Source organism: Pelophylax lessonae (assembly GCF_965119305.1).
Source record: "Pelophylax lessonae genome assembly, chromosome: 1".
Classification (NCBI taxonomy): domain Eukaryota; kingdom Metazoa; phylum Chordata; class Amphibia; order Anura; family Ranidae; genus Pelophylax; species Pelophylax lessonae.
Genome location: NC_138768.1, coordinates 331,851,867 through 331,876,051, shown reverse-complemented (window position 1 = coordinate 331,876,051; position 24,185 = coordinate 331,851,867). Strand labels below are relative to the sequence as shown.

The 24,185-nt window shown below is 42.2% G+C and overlaps 1 protein-coding gene across 2 annotated transcripts; it reads right to left on the bottom strand.

Annotated features, from left to right (window-relative positions):
* Positions 1-1,031: 1,031 nt before the first annotated feature.
* PCK2 (phosphoenolpyruvate carboxykinase 2, mitochondrial) lies at positions 1,032-24,040 on the bottom strand. Of its 2 annotated transcripts, XM_082263210.1 has the most exons (10): positions 23,883-24,040; positions 11,488-11,742; positions 8,934-9,118; positions 8,203-8,406; positions 7,928-8,115; positions 7,642-7,804; positions 3,323-3,541; positions 3,093-3,230; positions 1,893-1,988; positions 1,033-1,798 (listed from the first exon to the last, which is right to left on the bottom strand). In XM_082263210.1, exons 1-10 carry the CDS (start codon positions 23,909-23,911, stop codon positions 1,344-1,346), a joined length of 1,932 nt encoding a protein of 643 aa, XP_082119336.1. In that variant the 5' UTR covers positions 23,912-24,040; the 3' UTR covers positions 1,033-1,343. The 2 variants fall into 2 exon arrangements, with proteins under 2 accessions (XP_082119335.1, XP_082119336.1); XM_082263209.1 differs by having other exon boundaries at positions 1,032-1,798; positions 7,928-8,406.
* Positions 24,041-24,185: the final 145 nt, after the last annotated feature.

The window sequence follows — 24,185 nt, the reverse complement described above, 5'->3', positions numbered from 1 at the left end:
GGCGCACTCCGGCCCCTGCTCGTTGGCTGGGGAGTAAGCGCGTGTGACCGGCGGCTCCGATGGCCGCCGACCACTCGCGATCTCCCGCTACAGTGAGAGAAGGACAGACAGCTGATGTAAACACAGCCATTTGTCATTCTAACTAAAGTAATCACAGAGGCTATGCGATCCTGCTTTGTAGGATCGCATGTCTCTATGATTACATCACTAGCCACGCCCCCTGACAGTTAGAATCACGCCCCTAGGGACACATTTAACCCCTTGATCACCAGTAAAGTTAACCCTTCCATGCCAGTGTCATTTTCACGGTAACAGTGCATATTTATAGCACTGATTACTGTAGTAATGTCACTGGTACTCCCAAAAGTGTCAAAAATGTCAGTCAGGGGTCCAATCTGTCCGCCACAATGTCGCAGTCCCGCAAAAAAAAATTTAAAAATCGCAGATCGCCGCCATTACTAGTTAAAAAAAAAAAAAACAATGAAAATGACATAAATCTTTCCCGTAGTTAGTAAACACAATAACTTTTGCGCAAACCAATCAAAATACGCTTATTGCGATTTTTTTTACCAAAAATATGTAGCAGAAAACAAATTGACCTAAAATGTTAAAAGATTTTGATTTTTACATTTTCTTTTGAGAATTTCATATACAAAAATGTGTTTTTTTGTTTATAGCGCAAAAAATAAAAATCGCAAAAAAAAGCTCTGTTTGTGGGAAAAAAAGGACGTCAATTTTGTTTGGGAATAGCGTTGCATGACCGCGCAATTGTTCGTTAAAGTCACGCAGTGCCGAATCGCAAAATAGGGCCTGGTCTTTAAGCAGCCAAATCTCTCAGGGCTAAAGTGGTTACTATAGGGACACCTCTTCTTCACATATTACTGTAGCCTTTTCCATTTTACATCACCTCTGATAACAACACTTGTTTGACATTTTTAGCATGCAGTATGTTACACTTCAGATTCAGGTAACAGGCCCAAAATGTCAGAAGGTTAATAGAAGAAGGACACCAAAGACAAAAAAAAAATGTTTATTCGTATTAAAAAAGACAGAAAAATACAATCATAATTCCTGAGGTCATCAGATGGTGGTTTTGAGAGAAATATAATTCTTTGATGTATACACCTTATATAGCATCTTGCTGCTTTTTCTTTGGTTTGTGTCGTCAAGCTTCTGAATCACTTTATAAAGTGATTAAGCTTCTTGCCCCTATTTCTGTAGTTCATTCGATTCAAAAGGGTGCTTCTAATGTTTTAATGGTGTTACAGATATGTAAAGAAAGGCACTTGTGCAATGCATGAACTGAGGTTTGCCTATCACTCTCTTTCTGGCCTTCCAATGCTTCACATGCGGCTCACCCTGGTATGAAGGCCTTTCAGTTCCTCCATAATTTGTGGTGGCAAGTCATCATTAACTTGCTCTGTCAAGTATTTACCCACCTCTTGTACTTCCCTTTCCCAGAATCCTTTAGGGAGTGAAAACAGCTCATTTGTGTCAACTCCACCTAACCCTTGCAAATTCAGTGCACCCTCAGCAGGGAGATAGCCAATAGGAGTTTGCCGTGCACTCTCTTCTCCCTCTACTCTACGGAAGATCCAGTCTAACACACGGGCATTTTCACCAAAACCTGGCCATAAGAACTGTCCATTTCCATCCTTTCGGAACCAGTTGACATGGAAGATTTTGGGGAGACGAAGACCTTCCCTTTTTTGTAGGCTCAGCCAATGAGAGAGGTAGTGGCCAAAATTGTATCCGAAGAAGGGGCGCATTGCAAACGGATCATGCATTATTACTTTGCCTGAATAAATATAAAAATACAAATTTAAAATAATTTGGACATTTATACATGAAAAGGGATGTGGTGTCTGTAGAAGAGTCATCTTTAGACTCACCTTTGTGCTCTGCAGCCGCTGTTGCTTCAGATCTCATAGCAGCCCCAACAAATACACCATGATTCCAGTTGAAGCTTTCATATACTAGCGGCACACCTAAAAAATATTCCAATATCCAACTTAACATACATAGTGAAGGTCTTACACAGCTTGTTTGTTGCAAATTATGCAATTAATTAGAGTACAAGGATAATAACCAGCATGCTTGTGCATTAGAAGTGCTCATTATTGATCTAACATATCCACTTCTGGACCAGCGACATACCGGTACGTTGCTGGACTTCGGGTGTTTATACCAGGCATCACACCAGGACAATTTTTTTCTAACTGGATTGCTTTTACAAGCAGTGGAAGGGGATGATCTCCCCCTCCTGTGGCTTGCTCTGGCTTTTTCTATCGCACCGGGAGACTCAAACAACCCGCCGGGGTGTCTGCCGGCTGGTCCTAAACACCAACAAAGATCGGCTTTGATCAGCTCTCCACTATGGTAACCTGGAAGAGATGACCTGCCATCACGTCTGGTTCTCCCAGATGTCAATAGCGCGATTTTTAGAAAATCAAAGGCATTCAAAAACACTAATCTTGGTGTTTCGAATGCTTTTAAGGGCCTTAGGAGGGATTTGGGTTCTTATAGAGACCCCTCGATCCATCCAAAACATGCCTATTGCTGTCACAAGGATGTTTACATTCTTTGTGACAGCATTAAAATTAATTTAAAAAAATTATAGAGCAACAGTGTAAAAAAAAAAAAAAATTAATCATTAAAAAAAAAAAAAAATGAAAGTGCCCCTGTCCCCTGTGCTTGTGCGCAGGTGAAGGTGTGCATAGTTCCGGCAGTGACACAGCGATTGTCGCACACATGTGACATATCACCATGAACATCAGATCATGGGCAGTAATTCTGGCACTAAACCTCCTCAGTTATTCTAAACTGGTAACCTGTAAAAGTCTTTTAAAGCGTTGCCTACGGATAGTAAAATATACATTATTTTTCACAATCGCACGGGCACTAGCAATTTTAGCCAGCCTGCAATAGAAACGCTGGTAGCCGGAAATACCACCAGCCGGGACAATGGCCATAGCAACCCCTGATGCTGGAGATGACATCTTAATCAGGAACCAATACGTTTCAGACTGACTGCTGATACTGCCTCTTTTCACTATATACTGTACATATGTAAATATAGGTAAATCACGTACCTTCAGGTCGTCTCCCCCCAAAAATAATGGCATCTATAGGAACACCCTCTGGAGACTCCCAATTCTCATCCATTATGGGGCACTGAGCAGCTGGTGCACAGAAGCGGGAGTTTGGATGTGCACTGGGATCTTTGTCTCCTGTAGATATAAAAATCTCATTACAATTTGAGGTCCAAAAACAATGCAAATTAGTTAATAATAATAAAAAAAAAAGAAGAAGGACATCTGACCTTTTTTCCATGGCTTTCCCAACCAGGATGTAACTGAGACACCGGGAGGTATTTCCTGATCCAGCCCTTCCCAATAGACCCCACCGTCACTGGTCTCTCCCACATTGGTGAAGATAGTGTTTTTTTCTACTGTACTAAGGGCATTGGGGTTTGTTTTTACAGAGGTGCCAGGAGCCACTCCAAAAAATCCATTTTCTGGATTAATAGCACGGAGACGTCCTGTAAAAGACAAAACATTTGAACTCGAGTGCTTGCTGTTTTTTTTTATTTATCTTCTACAATATAACAAAAATCACTTTTTCGTAGAGTGTAAAAGGGTTAGAAATGAATCGCAGTCATTTATCATTATTGTCCGTGGTGCTCATGGAAAGATTCTTGTCACAGGTCACTCGGACAGGAGTTGAAAGGAAACTTTCTAAAGGGGACAAAGAGTAAAAAAAAGATCTTACTTAGCTCTAGCACCCACATTGTCCATAATCATAGGTGTGCGCAGGGGGTGTGCCTGGCACACTCTAATCACTGCGTGCGGTGCCGATTCCCCCTATTGCCTGGGCTTCACCCAGTGTTGTTGAAACTTCTTTTCAGGCGTTCCGCAATTGTGTTTGCAGGATTTTACCGCGATTCGCCAGGTGACAATCGCGGAAAAATCATGTGGCGACTGGAGTGCTGTTAAAAGTAACGGGTATCGCAAGCGCGTCCCATATTTTGTGGCAATTCGGGATTGCGGACAGAATCGCTTCGATTCTGCCCGCGATCCGAAACGCCATGGTGTAAACGGAGCCTAAGGAGAAACAGCAGCTAGCAATTATTTTGAAGACTACAATTGTTTCGGACTGCACCCTCTTAAACATCGGCAAACTAGTAATATTGATTAAATAAATAGGAACCTAGCTGTTTTTAATTTTTTTGAATGATAAAGTATGAATAGCTGCAATTATGTTTTTGTTACAGATTCCAAAACCGACTAAAGTTCCATAATCCCATAAACTGCTAACGCTATTTCAATCATGAAGTAAAAGGAAATACCCAATAAATCTAAATTTAGACTGTTTATATTAATATATATTTTTTCATAATTACTTGCTGCCCTATTGAGCTTTATGACTGTTGGGGTAAGGATTGAAGCATGTTGGCATCCTGTGTATCTTTTAAACAGGAATGATTAAATCTGCAGTTTGCATTATTTTTTATATCCATAAATGTCTACATACATGAAGATCTGTCAGATATATGAGGAATCTCACAATTTAGAACCCAGCAACTGCGAGTCATGAACTGTATAGTTCTTCACAGACTGAGCAAATCTACATGCATATATTTAGGCAGGGATTTATTTTTTCAGAAAATAGATGAAAGATCTCAACCACGACCTCTCAAAAATCCCTCCCCCACCCCACACACACCCTCCAAACCGCATCAAATAGTGGGTGTGGTAAAATTTCACTGACAGTGGAAGGGGCATTAAATACCAGGAGTGCATTACGTACAGAGTTCAGGGGTGGGGAGTGTTACACAGAGTGCAGAGTTCAGGGGTGCACTATGTGTAGATTTGGGGGGTGCACTACACACAGAGTGTAGAGTTCCGCAGTGCACTACACACAGAGTGCAGAGTTCAGGGGTGCACTACACAGTGCAGCGTTCAGGGGTGCACTACACACAGAGTTCAGCCTTTTTCTACAGCTGCTTACCGCTGCATCCCCCACCCTCATCTCATTTTCACCCCTCTTCAGCTCTGACCTCTGCATGCAACCCCCCTCCACTGCCCCCATCTTCTCCCTCCCTCCTTAAAAGCTCCACCATCTTCCACATGTCTTACTTGTGTTTCTGTATTAAGATGCAGCACCCAGCTTGCTCTAGTACCTCCCCACACCCTGTAGGTGCCACTGCCTCTCTTACTTGCAGGGAGATAATTCAGTTGGGGTGTCGAGATCTGCACCTGCATCTCCCTGGTCCCCATCCTGCATTCAGCAGCAGCCGTTCAAGAGATCAGAGCTGTTTGAGCTGTTGGGAGACAAGCTTTAACGTGTAAAGACAGAAGCCAGACTTTTGTGTTTACAAGTCATAGTGGTGAGCACAGAGCAGAGGGCCTGAGCCAGGTGTGGTGGAACTAAGTTCCACCAAGTTCCAGCTAAACTGTATTTAGGTAAAAAATAATAGCAGTTTGTGGACTTGCCTGATTTGAAAATAGATTTGCTCATCTATACCTTTCGGCAAACATTACAGACAGACTGAAATGGGGGTACACAAGGGTGTGATTGTGGATATGTCTTATCAGAATATGCATATTAAAGCAGGTCTTGCAGGAACAACAAAGGAGGAAAATAGAGTAATCTTATAGCATGGAGTGGGTAAACCAGAAACATATACAGATAATGTTTTTCCATTGCTCATTGGGCCTGTCTACACTATGCTGTGCTATGATAATGCATGTGCTGCAACACACTTCATCACAGGCTGTGCTACGTTATTGTAGCCCATTCATTTTGAATGGGCCTCAACACAGAAAAAACCTTGGCTGCAGTATTTTCTTTTACCACAGCACACTGCATCCTCCTTTTGTGTACTGCAGTGTGCTGCAGTGCACGCGGATGTGTTGTGTATGTGCATTGTGGTACCATTCCACATGACTGTCAATGTGCATACACATGTTGCAGTAGCAGACAGGAGCGCACACATTATTGCAGTATACTAGGTGTGAACAGGCCCCTACTGTACAGAGCCGATAGGACACAATGGGTTATATATATATATTTTTAATGCAGTGTCTTGGTATAAAAACGAAAAATTATACAGATGTTTGCAGGCTGCCTGTACGTCTTTTTGACAATACTAGTTGCCTGTCTCTGGCCTCGGTACTTTCTGAGTCACTGACCTGAACAAAAATGCAGATTATAAAGTTAGAGTAGGGTTTTTCAACCAGGGTACTGTGGAAGCCTTGGGTTCCTTCTGAGGTTGCTAGGGGTTCCTTGAGCAATGGGCAATTTCTGCCTCTCAGATAAGTCTACAATGACACCATTGTTCCTTTTAGCTATCTGTAAGGGGGTAATTCTTCCAAATGATGGCAAGAGTAAGGAGCATTCTTCCCACTGATTGTCACACTAATGTGTCATGAGTTGTAGATTTTACATTTTTAGCAGGGGTTCCCGAGACCAGAAATTTATTTTAAGGGTTCCTCTGTGTTGAAAAGGTTGAGAAAGGCTGAGTTAGAGTGACATCAGAACTTCAGATCTACATACTTTATTTCCAGGTCTGTACTTCACAAACTGTTAAAGCCTCTGTTTCAACGTAACAGCCAGACAACTGGCATTTTCAGCATGGTCAGCAATGGCTGCCCCTACATTTTTTCAATACAGGTTTTCTTCATCAGCCTCCTTCTTAAAATACTAGTTATCTGACCATCTCTAGATTAAAGTATAACTAAAGCCAAAACTTTTTTTTTGGGTGGAGTGGAGATGGATTAGAACTCCTGTCAATTTTTATTGCTGTTTGTAACCCTGTGAGAGAGATTCACCCTATTTGTCCTGTTTACCATTATCATTGAAAGAGTAAAAGAAAACCCCAAATGTTGGGTTGTCCCCAGAAAAGTAATAGAGGGGAAATCTTCCAATGGGGACACTAGGTCTGATGACCTGGGGGTCCCCAAGGAATTCCTTTAATTTTCCGGGATTTTCGCTTACTTCCTGTTTGATTATGGAACAGGAAGTGAAGGGATATCTCCGCAATGGGACAGAGCTGGTGAATAAATATCTGACAGGGGTTATAACTCTTCCGTACTCTATTCAAGATAAAAAAAAAAGAGAAAAAAAGTTTTGCCCATAGTTTTACTTTAAGTACCGTACTTTCAAAAAACAGGTATAGCGCAAACTGAGTAGATATGTAGTCCTTATTCCTCATAGATGCATACCTGTTGTAGGGCAGAGACTAAAAGCATTCAAGCCATGAAACCAGCCATTTAGAGAAAGGTTAGCAATAGCTGCCTACATATTTTTCTTAAACAGGTGTCCTTTAAGATCCATTCTCCCTTCTGTTTTCAGGTGTCGGAGTGTGGATGAGAGTGTGCTAGCTAGCTTTCTGGCTACCTGCAGCCTGGGGCAATCTGGTGCACATATTTAATGACAGAATGAATATTAGATATACTGTGCAGGAGGGTGCATTCCCTATGTGTATATGAATTACACATTTTCATGTCTGTAAAGAATTTAACTTTAGAGTAACAAGGAAAATCCATCCATCTTCACATTTTTTTACCTATTTTAACAGCATAGTTCACTGTGTTCCCTGTTGGCAGCCCTACTACAGAAACTAATTGTACCACTCACCTTCACTGTCAAATTTCATCCAGGCAATGTCATCTCCCACACACTGTACTTTCCAGCCAGGCAGCGATGGCCTCATCATTGCCAGATTTGTTTTTCCACATGCACTTGGGAAAGCAGCTGCGATGTATCGCTTACGTCCAGCAGGGTTTGTGATCCCCAAAATCTAACATGGGAAAAAAACCCCATAACAGAAGAATGTACAGTAACATGAAAAGGCTCAGGAAACAGAAGACAGAGGGTCTAGTGCAGGAGAGAGTGTATAGGGTGCTATAAGCTCCTCTCTCACCAGCATATGCTCCGCCAACCAGCCCTCATCCTTTGCGATTCGGGAGGCAATGCGCAGAGCGAAGCATTTTTTTCCCAACAGAGAGTTTCCTCCATATCCACTACCGAAGGACACAATTTCACGGTTATCAGGAACATGGGCAATTAGTGTCTTTTCAGGGTTGCAGGGCCAGGAATTCACAAGGGGCGCTGTTAAAAAAAAAAAAAGACACCATATATAACATATATATTTATTTGATGCACATTGATCAAAGGGTAACAAAGATTTTATCCTACCTTTTAGAGGAAGTGGCTGTCCCACAGAGTGCAAACATCTCACAAATTCACCATCGCCCAGTGCATCTAACACTGGTTTACCCATCCGAGTCATGATGCGCATGCTGGCGACTACATAGGGAGAATCTGTGAGCTGTACCCCATACTTAGACAGTGGGGAACCAACTGGGCCCATACTGAATGGTAATACATACATTGTACGACCTAAAAAAACAAATCAAACATGTGAATAAGGCGAGAGACAGTCAGATGAAAGAGGATATATATATATAAAATAAGAGTGGAGAATATATGGAGAAACAATGACATACTAAAGCTGGCTATAAAAGTATAGTTTCCTTTCCTTCAGCCTACAGAAAACTTCATCCATGCTAAACAGAGCAGATAGACAAATCTGCCACTGTGGCTATTATATTCTGACAGCCAATATGGTGGACTGTCATAATACCAGGAGAATGCCTGCATCTGATTGGATACATGTGCTGTTCGACTTACAATTTTTTCAATCAAAGGTTGGTGGGCAGAGTGGTAAAGACTGAGCCACTCACTGATTAAATAGGATTCAGACAGATTTCCTCAGTGTAACTTATTTGCTAAAGTGCTAGGATGACATAATTTACATTTGACACACATGTCAGATTGTCACATGATTGCACTGGAATTATTTGCGGCACTTACATGATGAACAGACTGGTGCAGTCTTTTACCAAACTTCAAAAAACGATACAAACCTTTCATGCAGCCAGGGAAACGTTCACTCTTTGCTCGATCAAAGTCTTGAGGGGACATCCAGTTTCCCAGCTGTCCTTTTGCACCCTCCAGTGGAATTGGCACAGTGTCCCTTTGCTTGTCAGTCACTATAACCGTCTTACTCTCTACTCGGGCTACATCTTTTGGGTCAGTTCTCGCCAGCCAGCTAGATAACAGGAAAAAAATATAAAACCATAAAATTTGAATTTGTTGCCTAAATAGAGTCAGCCATAGTATGTATTAAAAAAAAATACTCAGCAATATCAACAAGGACACACAGACATACTGAAAAAAATGTGGACTAAAAAAATAAGCAATCATGAAAATATGCCCTAGAAAACTGGTTGAAATTATTGCCAGAACTTGTAGTAATGGGACCCCATAGAAAACCACTAAAGGCCCCCTTCCTCTTTAAACACTACATTTATGTGACCTACCTAATACAAAATAATTTCATTGCACTCGTGTAGAGTCTCCTAAATTCTGTATCCAAAAATGTATTTGAAAAAATGCTATTCCTGCATAAATCATTGTGTAGCCCAGGAGTGCTCAACTCCTTGCCGTGGGCCACAAGTGGACTGTGAAGCCCTCCGATTTGGCCTGCGTCCTCAAACCAGGGAAGTACATGCTCTCGCATAGCAGGTCCACAAGCCCAGATTACAATCAATGGGTTGCCAACTGGGAATCCCAGAGCACCAGAGTGCATGGAGCCGACACCAGCAGTGGAGGAAGCGGGTGGCCACGGAAGAAGCAGTAGCCGCATAAGCTGGTATTTCCTCTGCAGTGCCGGCTCCAGTCCTAGGCAGAGTGATACTGAGTACACTTGTCTGGGATCTTTCTAGCAGCCTGGAGAGAGATGCCAGCAGAAGCTGGAAGAGGAAAAGGTCAGTGTATTAAACATCACATGAACTGCACTTTTGCAATGGGCATATTAGCATTTATAAAGAAGGGTTATTAGGCTGCTTTCACACTGATCCACAGGTGCAGATTAGAGCACCTGCTGCTTTCCTGCGGGTTACATAGTTACATAGTAGGTGAGGTTGAATAAAGAGAATAGTCCATCCAGTTCACCTGTGTAGGTGTGTGTGGCCGTAATCATCTCTCATACCCCTGAATGTTCTGATCCTTGAGATGTACGTCTAAGAGTCTTTTGAAAGCCACCATACTACCCACAGAAACTACCTCTTGTGGTAGAGAATTCCACAATCTTGTAGCCCTAACAGTAAAGAACCCCCCACGTTGCCTGAGGTTAAAACGCTTCTCCTCTAATCGCATTGTACACCCTCGAGTCCTCATGCAATCCTTTCGACTGAATAGCTTTTTTTCTATGCTGAGATCACCATTGAGATATTAATAAATTGCTATCATGTCCCCTCTCAGGCGTCTCTTCTCCAGGGAGAATAAATCAAGCGATTGCAGACGCTCTTCATAATTAAGGTCCTCCAATCCCCTAATTAGTTTAGTTGCCCTTCTCTGGACTCTCTCCAGCTCCAACACATCCCTTCTGAGGACTGGCGACCAGAACTGGACAGAATACTCCAGATGTGATTGGACCAGAGTTTTATAAAGTGGAAGGATTATAGTCTTATCTCTGGAATACATCCCTTTCTTTATGCATGCTAATATTCTGCCAGCTTTGGCAGCTGCCACTTGACATTGCATGCTATTGCTTAGTCTATCCTCTACCAAGACTACCAGATCTTTCTCCATTTTTGATTCCCCCAAGGGATCCCCCCCTAACGTGTATTGTGCTTTTATGTTTTTAGTCCCCAAGTGCAAAACCTTACACTTCTCCACATTAAACCTCATTTGCCATGTCGTTGCCCACTCTGTTATTTTGTTCAGGTCATTCTGTAGGATATCTGCTTCATGCTGTGCAGTTATTGCCCTGCCCAATTTTGTGTCATCGGCAAAAACTGATATCGAACTACTGATCCCGTCCTCAATGCTGTTTATGAATAAATTGAACAAGGTTGGTCCCAGGACTGAGCCTTGGGAGAACCCACTTACCACCTCAGACCAGTCTGAGTATGCGCTGTTTATTACCACCATTTGGACACGCCCTTTTAGCCAGTTCCGTATCCAAGAGCAAACCTTGCGGTCGATGCCTGCAGACCTTATTTTATAAATTAAGCGCTTGTGGGTTAGCTACACTGAGCCATAGACTTCTATTATATCCAGAATTCAGGAGTTTTGGTGTGCTTTCAGAAAGTGCACCATACCCCCAAGATGTAATAGAAGTCTATGGCTTAGTGCAGCTAACTCACAGGAAAAAACTGGTAAAATGCAGGGCATTAGTGTGAAAACAGCCCTATTGGGGGCTAATGACAGTATGGACTCATGTACATTTACATCCCATAGTTCATTGTTGCCTGTGACTGGTTACCAAATTACTGAAGTGGCCCTAGCTCTTCAAAAAGTTGAGCACCCCTGGGGTAGCCAAACAGCTTCAGGCTTCATGACAGTGGCAAGGTCTGCTATGGCTATAATTATACACTTGGCTGTAACGTATACATTATGAAAATGACACCTTACCAGTTAGAATACTTGCTTAGTTTCTTCAGCATTCCTTCTTGCTGTAATAAGGTCAGAAGGGTGTCATTTTCGGACGGTGACCCATCACATACGTGGATGTTTTTGGGATCACACAATTCAGCTCCTCTTATCACAAATTCTCGAACACCTGGAGGGAGGCGCTCCATCTGCGCGTTGAGCGTCTGTACAGCATGTGCCTTGCGGCATCTTACCCGCTGTGCCTCCACCCATGCTTTAACCGTCCGGGAGCACGGCCTGTACATGAAAAATAAATAGTAACCGTGAGACTTCACTTGTGTTGGGTCTAGAAATATAGTAAGCATGGTAGAAACATCATCCTTATCTCCAAATTGCCTTGAAAATGTGCATAACTAACATGCCATCAATTCTGAAGACTAAGCAAAAGAGGAAAGCACATTGTTCAGTAAGGAGACTATATAGAGAGAGAGACTGCCATCCACTTAAAAAATGCGACATAAAAGACAAACTTGCATAAAAACAAAATGCACAAGATCATTCAAGTGATCATTCAAGATTACATTCAAGTGGAATGTCATTTACCAGAAATGTAAAAAATATTACTGTGGCAAAAAAAACCTATAGCAATCAGTAAGCAAATGCTTTTTATTTTAAATTAAGCAAATAAAATACAAAACCCTATAAATTTATTAAAACAATATTATTTTTTGATGGAAAACAAAATCAATAGATGACAGAATTAGTATCTATCTAAAATGAGTATTGTGTCCTATGTATTGTAGTGTACAGTACGCTACACTTGCAGCTTTGGGAATTACAGCCACTAAATGCAATGGGGTGGCCTTTTTTTTTTTCGAACTTAGGTCACCTTTCATTTTTTGTAAAAAAGTGAACATATTCTTTAATATTTCTATTTATCTACTATATCCAACAAATGTACTATATTCATAAAGTTGCCTCAGTCTGGCCTAAATTTTGAGCGGTCCACTGCAGAATAAGCACACGCACCTCAATAGAGGGTGAGTTGGAGGGAGGCAGAGTTGAATCTGATTGTTAGCAGTAAGAATCTTCTTACCACTGGTATTTTTTTCATAAGGTTTTCTGTGTGTTAAAGGCTGAAAGAGCGTCCCAGCATCACTAATAGGCGTGTTCCAGGATCATCAAATTATAGCTCAACAGAGGGTCAGTAGGAGGCAGGCAGGCTTGAATCTGATTGTTAGCTGTGCAAAGTTTTTGACTACTGGTATTCTTTTTTCATCAGGCTTTCTGTGTGTGAAGGAGGGTGTCCCAGCATCACCAGCAGACGTGTTTCAGGATCATCAAGGGTTGTAGGGTGGATCAGTGCTGAAAAGCAGTGTCTGGGTGAGCTACTCAGCAGATAGACTATGCTCTCTATATTCATGTTAAATTTTCAGTTTTTACTGTTGTGTACCTTTACACATCTCTGGTACCGTCACAAAAGAGACACTGTCACTCTGCCCCCAACCAGGTAAAGTTGATAATATCTGTGTAAAAGCTCTCTCTCCCTAAATCACTGAAGTCATTTTCTCTGGTGATCCTCAGCCAATCCTTCTTCCACAGCCACTGCCAAAATACTTGGTGTCCAGAAACTAGAGAGAGCAGTGATGTCGCCCTTTCCATCATGTGACATTTCCTAGTTTAGTGACTAGGCCCAAGCACAACATCATGGGCGGAAGCTCCATGCTCCCCCATATCATATTTTGCTATTGCTAGATAAGAGCGGTAGGGGTTTTTGGAGAGGTAACAGTGGGTTGGATGGGGGTCTTTACACAGACACTGTCACAAGGATACGTTAGGGAATTCATAAAGGTACAACTCTTTTTATAGCGCAAATAAAGACTCTTTTTGGTGTATATTTTGTTGCAGTTTTATAAATATGTCCTGAAATTTCCCAGAATTGGTACAACTCAGGATATAGCTATTCCAAAAACAAAAATCTGCCTGTGTTCTATGAATGTGCTAGGCATAATAAAATTGCTTGCAAACAGCAGAGGGCATCACCAGCTGTTTCATCATCAGAAAACTAGCAACTGTTCATTTGTAATATAGAGCAAAGGTCACAGCGCACAATGCACATAGAAGAATATTAATAATGATCAACTTCAGGCGGCACCTACAGTCAGTATGTGAACTACTAATGCTACGGCAAACATCGCAAGCCTGCTATGATTGCGAAGGTTTACTCAACTTACAAGTTATACTTTTAATCTGTGTTTCATGGAATTCCTTGGTAAAGTTTCAGCAGGATTTTCACATGGCTTTTGCACAAGACTGCAGTTTTCATAATCAGATCATGCTGTAAATCTCTTTGAAATGACTCTGTTGCAAACGTTTAACTGCTTTACCTGTAGAGAAGAGTAAATACTTACCTCTTCTGCTGCCCGCACTGCTGAATAACCCTAAGACCTGGTTCACACCTATGCAGATTGCAGTTTGCATATTCTAGGTGCATTTTGCGTTGTTCAATCTATCGAAGTCTATGGAACCAAAAACCAGAAAAAAGTCCCTGGCCCATAAAATGCACATATGTGATCGTGACCCATAGGAAACCTTGTTAAATGATTAATTACTAATTACTACTATTTCTTGTAGTGATTTACTATGGAATGACATAATTGGGATTAAGGCCCCTTTCACACATACAGTCCGTTCAGTTCATCAGTTCAGTCACGTCAAATGTATCAGTTTTTCATCCGTTTTTCATCAGTTTTTCATCCGTTTTTCGTCAGTTGTCATCAGTTTTTCATCCGTTTTTCGTCAGTTGTTATCCGTTTTTCATCCGTTGTCATCAGTTGACATCAGTTTTTCATCCGTTGTCATCAGTTGACATCAGTTTTTCATCCGTTGTCATCCGTTGTCATCAGTTGACATCCGTTTTTCATCCGTTGTCATCCGTTTTTCGTCCGATCCGTTTTTTTGACGGATGAAAAATAGGGCATTCATCCGTTCAAAAAAACGGACATTGACGGAAGTGGATGAAAACGGATGTTAACTGATGATCATCAGTTGTCATCCGTTTTTACATAGAGATGCATTGATGTCCGTTTTTCATCCGTCAACGGATGGATGAAAAACGGACAAACGGACAGCATGTGTGAAAGGGGCCTTAAGGTTATAGTGGAGTATGTGACTCTCTCCCCCTCATGATGCTGTGGTCAGTTGCCAGGACTTGAGAGGGCAAGTCCTTTGTGCAAGCCCTGGACACTCCAACTTGGAGCTTTTACAGGGCTTTTTTGCTAGGCAAATAGGTAATAGATAATGTGTGGGGAAGTTAACCTCTCAAGCAAAATAAGGCAAAATCTACCTTTGCTTCGGGCAAGTCCTTCAGGACATCCTCTCTAAGTGGTTGCAGGCTTGCCTCCTCACATACAATGCAGAGCATGTAATTACGCTGAGGGACCGCTCACAGACAATAGCTTGAGGACAGCTGGAGTCTGCTGAAGCCAAGCAAAGTAATACGAGGGGTCTTCAAAAAGTTTCCTCACTTTCTCTATTTTTGTTGGAAACGGTGAGGGTTGGAGTAGTAATTGGTCATGTCTGAGAGTGTCATGTGCCTAGTCTGTCTGGCAAGCTGGCTGACCTTGCAGTTAAGTAAAAGTGATGTATTTTGGTTTTGAAATCCTTAATAAAAAGTGCAGAAACGTTTTAAAGAACCCTTGTACATCTTTTACTTGCACACCGAGACTAAAGCCCCGGGCGTCATTGGCCGGTTCAATAAAAATCGGCTGACATTTGGCCTGTCGTTAGGCCGGGTTCTGTTGGACCAGCAGATGGAAAACCAGCAGCCGACCGGCTCCCGATCAGCGTTCTCAGCCAATGGTAATTTTCAGGTCAAAGTAGGTCAGGTGGGAGGATGCCAACAGGGCCACCTACGACTCAAATTTTGGCTGGTTCATCAGGCAGCTTACCATACACATGGCAACTGTGAGGAAACTTCAAGCCCTTTTGATCCCCTAAGGCTTGATTCACACCTATGCATGTTGCTTTTTAGCATTTCTGTAGGCTTTTTGCTGTGCTTTCCACGGTTTTTCAGCATGATTTTGCATTTTGCGGTTTTTATGGGGTTTTTTTGGAAAATTTGTTGTTGGGCAGATTAAAAGCGCAAATCGCGCCACAATCAAGGTAGAAACGCAATACTTGCGTTTTGGATGCAGGTCTATTGAAGCCTATTACATGCAAAGCACTGCATTTTGATGGAAAAAAAAGTCCCTGACCCTTTCCAAAAATGCAGAGGCACAAAAATGCATTGATGTGAACGTGTTCCATAGGAAAAAAAATGAAATGCATTTCTGCAAAAAGCATGAAAGAATGCATTTGTTTGAATCCAGCCTTAAAATCGAACATACAGTCAACATACAGTCAAAAGCAATCAAGCACCCATGAGGCAGATTGATCACCTAAAATTAATCGATCGTACTGGACTATAACTGACAGCGCCAATGAAGGTGTTTGAAAAAATTGGTTGAACATGATCAGAATTTCCGCTGCGTTCAATTAAGGCAATTTTGATCCCCTGTCCATGCAATTGAAATTGCTAATTTATAGTCTATCACCCAGGATTTCGATTCCATCTCAGCGAGTGGTTGAGACCAGAGGAAAGGTGTCACATATATTGTCAGTAAAAATAATCGCCTTGTACCAGAAGATATTATAATTGCAATGGTATTTGGTCAAAGTGACGCACTCTTCTGTGTCAGTATGCAAAAGGATATATTTTTTTAGCCACAAGGCTATTAAGGCTGATTGGCGTATGTATACGTGCTGTGTTCCTGTAACTTCTACCAGTTCATCTTGTTTTGCTTAGCTTTGTAATTACAGCCCAGCCTTAGCGACCTTTAACCCTGCATTTGAAAAACAACACGTAGAAAGAGCTAAGGTCATTGACAAGATATGCAGAAACTCAGGATAAACATGTATTCAGCATTCACCTAGTTTAGATTGTACCATATATTTGCCAAGGACCCCTGTCTTGAGTATGTACTGTGAATAAATAGGATCCCAGACAGATGGCTTTTCTATATCACAGAGTAAGCACACCCTGTTCTTGTTCTGATAGTATATCATGCAACGTCTCGCCACTGTGCAGACCCAACATTAAATCTGCAAGGGCAGCATTAGAAAGCAGCAGGCATACAACTGTAGGGTTGATTTACTAAAACTGTAGAGTGCAAAATCTGGTGTAGCTCTTCAAAGAAACCAATCAGCTTCTAACTTCAGCTTGTAAATTTAAAGTGATACTAGATCTTAATTTATTTGTATTTTTTCCCAATAACAAACATTTTACACTTAGCTGCTCTGTGCAGTGTTTTTTGCAAAGAGCAACTCCAATCCTCTTCTTTTCCGGTCCCCTACCGGTGCTCCTCCCCCTCAAGCAATGCCCCCAGAGAAAGCAGCTTTCCCTAGGGGCACCGCTAGGAACATCCGAGGCTATAGCGCACATTGCTGGATCGGAAGGAGCTCAGGTAAGGATTGAGGGGAGTCTGCTGCACATAGAAGGTTTTTTTACCCTCATGCATAGAATGCATGAAGGTAAAAGACTTTCAGCCTTTAGAACCTTTTTAAAAAAAAAAACCTTCAGCCTTTAAAACCATTTTGAAAATAAAACCTGGATGCTGATTGGTTTATATGTAGGACTGCACCAGATTTTGCACTCTCCAGTTTTAGTAAATCTGTACTATAGGAGGTATGGATCCACTGACACTTCTAGTACAAGACTGGAAATGCAAAGTATCTCTGGCACATTAAGCCCACGAATGTGTACATGACCTTACACTGCTAACCCTATTATAACAATATCACTTTCAGGCTAATGTTACAGTAGTGACTCAGTGCCGGTTCACATTGGTGCGATGCAGGAACCCTGCAAATCCACTGCGGGTTCCCGCATCGCACCCGACTCGCAGGCAGTTCACACTGCCATATGCGAATTGCTAGGAGTGTCAACACAAAATTAATGACACCCCCAGATTAGTTCACATATCGAAGTGCGAACTGTCGATTCAGTCAGGAATCGGATTGCATAGGTATGAATACCCATGTGATCCGATTATGGTGTGGACCAGAAAAAGGGTCCTGCACGACTGTCCCGAATGCAATGCAAATTCGCATTGCAAAGATATTGCATGTGATTTGCATAGCAGTGCGGTGCAAATCACATGTAATGTCTGACATCGCTATAGTGTGAACTGGCATTCCTTGGGAATAAAATTTGCAGTGAATGTATCTACTGCCTTTAAACAGGTCCTTTGGAAGCCAGGGCACAAGATTGGGACACTTGGCATTACTGAATATCCCCCCACACCCTGGGCAGGTAAAGGCTTACTAAGGCTGGCCACACATTATACAATTTTCTGTACAATTTTCCTTAGATTTACCTTCCACTATGTAGTACAAAGGCCTGCCTAATTGGATACAATTGAAAGTGTTGTTTCGTTTTAACCTCATAATATATGTTTCTTGGTAAATCTAACGAAAAATTGTACAAGAAAATTGAACATGTATGGCCAGCCTAAGTCAAACCAATTCAACAGGCCTCAAACTGAACACTACATGCAGCATTCAAACTGCACTAGGCATTCACTTCAATAGCTCTTCTGGTGTGCCCTCCATTTGGGGTGACGATAACCCAAAAGCTAGTTAATATTAATACAGGATGCTCTTTGCATTTGGTTCTCATGGGAACATAGCCTTAAATCTGAGTAGCGTCAAAGACTTCCACTGCCCCAAAGATGCTCTTAGGCACAGGAGATGATTTAGGATCTGCCAGGGAGTGCAGACTGCCAGCCCATGCCTTCCCACTTTACGTTGTTATATGGATGACCGAAATGAAAGTTGCACAAAAATTTTGCACAGTATGGCTTGGCATCAGAATGTACAAGCTGATGTGTCCATACAAAATCACAATGCACAGAGCACTAACATTCTGACAATATGGCAACACACTCTGTACAGCCTTCTCTAACAGCCACAGGGGCGGTCTATTCTTTTAGGAGCAATGGGATGCCATGCCCTTAGGGGAAGCCATAGATCTTTTGGTGGAAGTGGTTGTCATTATTCACTGGTCATTGTCAGCTCTGAATGCACCTCTGATGCTATATGCACGGTTCAGTGCCGAATATTCACAACTCTGTGCAGAAGATCCATGAAGGATACATTCATATCCTGCACCTGGGCATATATACAGCACAGCGTATTACATACGGTACATTCACATCTGTTCGTGCAGTCAAGAAGTTTGCAGTCCAAAGCTGGCCATAAATGGTGCAATTTTCTCTCCTGCAACTAGGAGTTGCAGGAAGGAAAATCACTTGATTCCCCCATCAACACAGTCAGTGTTGATAGCCTGGAGCTATTGTGTTCTCCCGGTGGGGGGTGGGGGGAGCCGTCCCTGCTGGGAGAACACACAGTGATTATGGCTAGTGGCTTTAGCCGCTGGCAATAATGGCATGAAAAATTTGACATGCTGGTTGTACCCAAGTTGATCGACCTCTCAACTTGGGTACAATCAGCCTGCTCATACATGGTTTGAATTTTGTCCAGTCCCTACTGAAACGACCGAGACTGGAACTGTCTATGGCCGGTGTTCTCTCAGAATACTGCTACCTATCAGATTCTGCTACCGGAAGTGACTTGCAGACTAGAACAACTTACTGCGCATGTGCCATGCGTTCCAAAATGGCCACTATGCATTCCAATAGGTTTTCTAATGTGACAGAACATGAAGCAGAGGCGGAAATCTTCTTACACCCACACAAGTCTTGAATTTTACATTTAGCATCAAACTCACCTTATATACTAAAATAGACTATTTCACCGCGACCGACTGAAATAGTCTATTTCACTATATAATCAGTTTGTCGCTGAGCAGTGCGGAGTGTACCAAGATGGCCGTCACCACCTTCTACCTGCAGGTTTCTTGCTATACTTATTAGAATACAATGATAATACAAATGTAATACTGTGATTCAGTATATAAGGTGAGTTTACTGCTAAAATAAATGTAAAATTCAAGACTTGCATGGTGTAAGAAGATGTCTGCCGCTGCTTCATTTTCTGTCACATTAGGAAACCTATTGGAACGCATAGCGGCAAAGTTGGAAAGCATGGCGCATGGGCAGTAATTTGTTCTAGTCCATTTATCACTTCTGGTAGCAAAATCTGATAGGTAGCGGTATTCTGACAGAACACCGGCTTAAGGTCCCTACCTCACACACATAAACACACGTTCATGCTAGGGCCAATTTTAGATGGGAGCCAATTAACCTACCAGTATATCTTTGGAGTGTGGGAAGAAACCAGACTGCCTGGAGGAAACTCATGCAAGCACAGGGAGAACATGCAACTCCATGCAGACAGTGTCCTGCCCGGGAACTTGAATCATGGACCCCAGTGCTGCAAGGCACCACTAAGATAGATAGAAAACACAAGGCTCCACATACAGTATGCAAAGCTTTGAAAACTCTTTCTGGCACCTATAATATTGAAAGGTATTTTATTATTATTAGAGGTACAGTATATACAGTAAGTACAGTATATTATGCAGAACTTTACATATAATGTACATACACATCAATCACTGCCCTCAGGGAGCTTACAATCTAAGGTCCATATTTCACATGCACAATAGAAATCTATTTCCCTGGCTCATTATTTTAGAGATATATGAAAATAGAAAATGCTCAATTTAACATGGACACCGGCAGAGCCACACAATTTGCAAAGCCATCATGACTGCAATCTGCAGAATAGCAGAGAATAATCAAGAATAGACCCTATCGAAATGTATGTGGCGGTGTAAAGCAGGCAGTGTCTGAGTAGTATATACAGTCAGGTCCATAAATATTGGGCCATTGACACAATTCTAATCTTTTTGGCTCTATACACCACCAAAATGGATTTGAAATGAAACAAACAGATGTGCTTTAACTGCAGACTTTCAGCTTTAATTTGAGGGTATTTACATCCAAATCAGGTGAACAGTGTAGGAATTACAACAGTTTGTATATGTGCCTCACTTTTTTAAGGGACCAAAAGTAATGGGAAAGATTAACAATCATAACTCAAACTTTCAAACTTTTTAATACTTGGTTGCAAATCCTTTGCAGTCAATTACAGCCTGAAGTCTGGAATGCATAGACATCACCAGACACTGGGTTTCATCCCTGGTGATGCTCTGCCAGGCCTCTACTGCAACTGTCTTCAGTTCCTGCTTGTTCTTGGGGCATTTTCCCTTCAGTTTTGTCTTCAGCAAGTGAAATGCATGCTCAATCGGATTCAGGTCAGGTGATTGACTTGGCCATTGCATAACATTCCACTTCTTTCCCTTAAAAAACTCTTTGGTTGCTTTCGCAGTATGCTTCAGGTCATTGTCCATCTGCACTGTGAAGCGCCGTCCAATGAGTTCTGAAGCATTTGGCTGAATATGAGCAGATAATATTGCCCGAAACACTTCAGAATTCTTCCTGCTGCTTTTGTCAGCAGTCACATCATCAATAAATACAAGAGAACCAGTTCCATTGGCAGCCATACATGCCCACGCCATGACATTACCACCACCATGCTTCACTGATGAGGTGGTATGTTTTGGATCATGAGCAGTTCCTTTCCTTCTCCATACTCTTCTCTTCCCATCACTCTGGTACAAGTTGATCTTGATCTCATCTGTCCATAGGATGTCTTTCCAGAACTGTGAAGGCTTTTTTAGATGTTGTCTGGCAAACTCTAATCTGGCCTTCCTGTTTTTGAGGCTCACCAATGGATTACATCTTGTGGTGAACCCTCTGTATTCACTCTGGTGACGCTTTCTCTTGAACACTTTGACACACATACACCTACCTCCTGGAGAGTGTTCTTGATCTGGCCAACTGTTGTGAAGGGAATTTTCTTCACCAGGGAAAGAAGTCTTCGGTCATCCACCACAGTTGTTTTCCGTAGTCTTCCAGGTCTTTTGGTGTTGCTGAGCTCACCGATGCGTTCTTTCTTTTTAAGGATGTTAAAAACAGTTGATTTGAGCACACCTAATGTTTTTGCTATCTCTCTGATGGGTTTATTTTGTTTTTTCAGCCTAATGATGGCTTGCTTCACGGATAGTGACAGCTCTTTGGATCTCATATTGAGAGTTGACAGCAACAGATTCCAAATGCAAATAGCACACTTGAAATGAACTCTGGACCTTTTATCTGCTCTTTGTAAATGGGATAATGGGTCAATGAGGGAATAACACGCACCTGGCCATGGAACAGCTGAGCAGCCAAATGGATTTGCAACCAAGTATTAAAAAGTGAAAGTTTGATTTATGATTGGTCCCTTAAAAAGTGGGAGGCACATATACAAACTGTTGTAATTCCTACACCTTTCACCTGATTTGGATGTAAATACCCTCAAATTAAAGCTGAAAGTTTGCAGGTAAAGCGCATCTTGTTTGTTTAATTTCAAATCCATTATAGAGCCAAAAAGATTAGAATTGTGTCGATGTCCCAATATTTATGTACCTGACTGTATATTATACATGAAGATCATATAATAATACTACATTGAGAGTCGCTGAATTTAAGCCTAGGCACTGAGCATATAGCTTTCTAGCAATGACAATTATACTCCTGCTTATGCTTTCTATGAAGGGGTGGCATTCGGCCACGCACACAACTGAGACGTGCAAGTTACTTTTTGTTTACTGTAGATGACAGTGACTTGCCCATATGAATAAGCAAAGCTGCCTTTCAGGAATGGGGTGGTCATAACCATGACTGCTGCTGGAGGGCACAGCTGCTAACCCAGCATGACTAGTTATCACCGCATTCCTTACTAAGACAGCCTATTATAGGAAATGTATTGCTGATCTTACAGAACTTTGTCTTTCTGCTCATCAGAGTAGATAAAGGCAGTGCTGGATGGTCATCAAGGCAAATGATGCCACATTGCCCCCAGGGCAAAGATGCCACATGGTGTCTCCCCCAATTTGTAGGAGTATAATGTGTCAGCAAAAATCCTCTCCCTCACCCCCCAAAAAATTGAGCACTAATCTGCACGCTTATCCCCAAGCACAAATTCCCTTTGCAAGCTGAAGTTCTCCCCAAACAAAAACTCCTACACCTCTTTGCCACCACCATCCCTCTCATAGTACAAATCCTCTACCACTCAAATTTCCCCTATGAGCATAGGGGGTGCCTGGAAAACACACAGCGAATATTGTTAGTGGCTATAGCCACTGGGACAATCGCATGGTAAACCTTACATGCTGGTTGTACCTAAGCTGATCGATGGATCGAATTAGGTATTATCAGCCTGCCCATAGATGGTTTGAATCTTGGCTGGTCCTAGCTGAACCGGACGAGATTCGAACCATCTATAGCTCACTTTAGATTGCATCTCCATATTAAATGTACATTAAAGATGGGAAAACTGGCAGCTGCAGGTACTGCTTGCAGAATACATCACTTTGGAGGATTCTTCCACCCACATCGTTGTTGTGGATGGAAAACGAAAGCTGGCCATACATGGATCGAAATTCAGTCGGTTCAGCAGGGACCAGCCAAATTTCGATCCATGTATGGGCACTGTGATTGAACACAAGTCAATCTACTGATTGACTTCTTTCAGCCCTATCAATATATTTAGGGCTCGTTCAGTACCATAGGCAATAGGCTGCAGCGCTGATCTATGTATTCAGATGGCAGGGGAGTCTCCCCACTATGAACACAGTGGGGAGGATTCCCCCATCCATATTGAATCGGGTACATTTTTTACATTCAAGCTGCTGGATGAAGGAAAAAAAAAAACTCACCCATGTATGGTCAGCCTAACAGGCTCCTCCATCTCCAGAAACTAGATGGATGGAGGTACCACCAAACACCACCCCCACCCTTCCAGGACATTGTATTCTGGCACAGCTGTAAGAACACACTGATCCTTTGCCACAGCCACAGATTGAGAACATGTCCCTTCCACAGAAGTCGATAAACGATCGATCTGATCAAAATTTGTCCAGTCCCTGCTAAACCAGCCAAATTTTGATCGATACATGACCAGCTTCAGAACTATTTGAGCCTGCTGTGACCATGCGCAGCTAGATGATAATGACTTTATATTACATATAAACCTATCACTATCCACCGTTGACTTTATCTTGTGCAGCTAGGTGACCTCTTATTAAATATACACCTATGATTGTATGGGACTGGATTGTGTACGTGTAGAAGGTGTCATTGAGAATGCAGCCCTGGTTATGTCTGACCTAATGATGTCCTGCATATATATGCATGTAATCTAAAAAGGAGTTGCAGTAATGAATGAAGTTATGTCAAGAATGTGTTTGCTATGTGTAGGATTTAATGCATGTGCCCACTCCACCCCCCCTAGTGTGTGCAGATCTCACTCTCCCCATGGCATTCACTTACCCCACAGTGCGCACAGAGAAGGTTGGCATCTTAGCAGCACTAACAGGAGATAGGAGACAGCAGTGGGTCACCCAGATCCTAGAAGATGAGGATAAGGGGGAGGTATGGGGATACAGCGAACGGGGAGGGACTGGGGGTAGGGACACATTAAGAGGCAGGACAACAAGAAGACCGGTTTGGGGTGGTGAAATTAGACCAAAGGTCCTATTTGTCTCTTAAGAGTGTTATATCCTGGATCAGAGTTACAGCACAAACAACCAATGTCATCGTGTCACCATTTTCTGACCCCTCCCCCCCCACAGA

What these genes read in the sequence shown, in the direction of transcription:
- PCK2 (XM_082263209.1), bottom strand. Translation starts at nt 23,911, where the DNA reads ATGCCAACCTTCTCTGTGCGCACTGTGGG. An exon ending in TTCTCTGTGCGCACTGTGGG is followed by an intron (nt 11,743 to 23,882) that starts GTAAGTGAATGC and finishes TTTCATGTACAG; the next exon opens with GCCGTGCTCCCGGACGGTTA. An exon ending in GGGAAAGCCATGGAAAAAAG is followed by an intron (nt 3,231 to 3,322) that starts GTCAGATGTCCT and finishes TTATATCTACAG; the next exon opens with GAGACAAAGATCCCAGTGCA.